Source organism: Hylobates moloch, unplaced genomic scaffold, assembly GCF_009828535.3.
Source record: "Hylobates moloch isolate HMO894 unplaced genomic scaffold, HMol_V3 SCAFFOLD_13408, whole genome shotgun sequence".
Classification (NCBI taxonomy): Eukaryota; Metazoa; Chordata; class Mammalia; order Primates; family Hylobatidae; genus Hylobates; species Hylobates moloch.
Window position 1 is genome coordinate 1 of NW_026665683.1, and position 1588 is coordinate 1588.

A 1588-nucleotide genomic window follows, 5' to 3' on the forward strand; every position below is an offset into this window, starting at 1 on the left:
TCTTGCGTCTCCTAAAATCATCACCTCGAGGACATGGTAAGGGTACCCGGTGACACTCGATGGGTGGTGTCTCTGGTGTCACAAAATCATCCACTGGAGAAGGTGGAAGAGGTACCAGAAGACACTCGGGAGGTGTCTTGAGGCTTAGAGAATCATCAACTGGAGAAGGTGGCAGAGGTACGAAAAAAGAGGACATGTCTTGGGTCTCCTAAAATCATCACCTCGAGGAAATGGTTCAGTTCCCGGCGACGCTTGACGGAAGGTGTCTCTGGTGTCCGAAAATCATCCACTGGAGAAGGTGGAAGAGGTACGAAAAAAGAGTCGGGAGGCGTCTTCCATCTCCTAAAATCATCAACTCAAGGAAATGGTACGGGTCCCGGGCGACGCTTGACGGGAGGTGTCTCTGATATCCGAAAATCATCCACTGGAGAAGGTGGAAGAGGTACGAAAAAAGAGTCGGGAGGTGTCTTGCGTTTCCTAAAATTATCAGCTCGAGGAGAGGGTACAGGTCCCTGGCGACACTCGACAGGCGGTGTCACTCGTGTCAGAAAATCATCTACTGGAGAAGGTGGAAGAGGTACCAGAAGCCACTCGGGACATGCCCTGAGGCTCAGAGAATCATCAACTGGAGAAGGTGGAAGAAGTATGAAAAAAGACTCGGGAGGTTTCTTGCATCTCCTAAAATCATCACCTCGAGGAGATGGTACAGGTCCCCAGTGACACTTGACGGGTGGTGTCTCTGGTGTCAGAAAATCATCCAATGGAGAAGGTGGAAGAGGTACCAGAAGACACTCGGGAGGTGTCTTGAGGCTCAGAGAATCATCAACTGGAGAAAGTGGAAGAGGTATGGAAAAAGAGTCGGGAGGTTTCTTGTGTCTCCTAAAATCATCACCTCGAGGAGATGGTACAAGTCCCCGGCGACACACGCCGGGCGGTGTCTCTGGTGTCACAAAATCGTCCACCGGAGAAGGTGGAAGAGGTACCAGAATACACTCGGTAGGTGTCTTGGGGCTCAGAGAATCATCAACTGGAGAAGGTGGAAGAGGTATGAAAAAAGAGTCGGGAGGTTTCTTGCGTCTCCTAAAATCATCACCTCGAGGACATGGTAAGGGTACCGGTGACACTCGACGGGCAGTGTCTCTGGTGTCACAAAATCATCCACTGGAGAAGGTGGAAGAGGTACCAGAAGACATAAAGGAGGTGTCTTGAGGCTTAGAGAATCATCAACTGGAGAAGGTGGTAGAGGTACAAAAAAAAGGAGATGTCTTGCGTCTCCTAAAATCATCACCTCGAGGAAATGGTTCAGGTCCCCGGCGACGCTGGACGGAAGGTGTCTCTAGTGTCCGAAAATCATCCACTGGAGAAGGTGGAAGAGGTAAGAAAAAAGAGTCGGGAGGTGTCTTGCATCTCCTAAAATCATCAACTCAAGGAAATGGTAAGGGTCCCCGGCGACGCTTGACGGGAGGTGTCTCTGATGTCTGAAAATCATCCACTGGAGAAGGTGGAAGAGGTACGGAAAAAGAGTCAGGAGGTATCTTGCGTTTCCTAAAATTATCAGCTCGAGGAGATGGTACAGGTCCCTGGCGAC

General features: G+C 50.3%; 1 protein-coding gene across 1 annotated transcript; it reads right to left on the bottom strand.

The window, feature by feature from the left end:
- Positions 1–164: 164 nt before the first annotated feature.
- On the bottom strand, positions 165–1582 carry LOC116465890 (nuclear pore complex-interacting protein family member B13-like). The gene is made up of 2 exons (XM_058435349.1): positions 1151–1582; positions 165–1070 (listed from the first exon to the last, which is right to left on the bottom strand). Exons 1-2 carry the CDS (start codon positions 1283–1285, stop codon positions 357–359), a joined length of 849 nt encoding a protein of 282 aa, XP_058291332.1. The 5' UTR covers positions 1286–1582; the 3' UTR covers positions 165–356.
- Positions 1583–1588: the final 6 nt, after the last annotated feature.

Bases quoted from the DNA above. Each gene is read 5' to 3' on its own strand.
- LOC116465890 (XM_058435349.1), bottom strand. From the start codon at position 1,285: ATGATTTTAGGAGACGCAAGACATCTCCTTTTTTTTGTACCTCTACCA. The intron at 1,071-1,150 runs GTGACACCAGAG...AGGAGACGCAAG, and splicing joins CTTCTCCAGTGGATGATTTT to AAACCTCCCGACTCTTTTTT.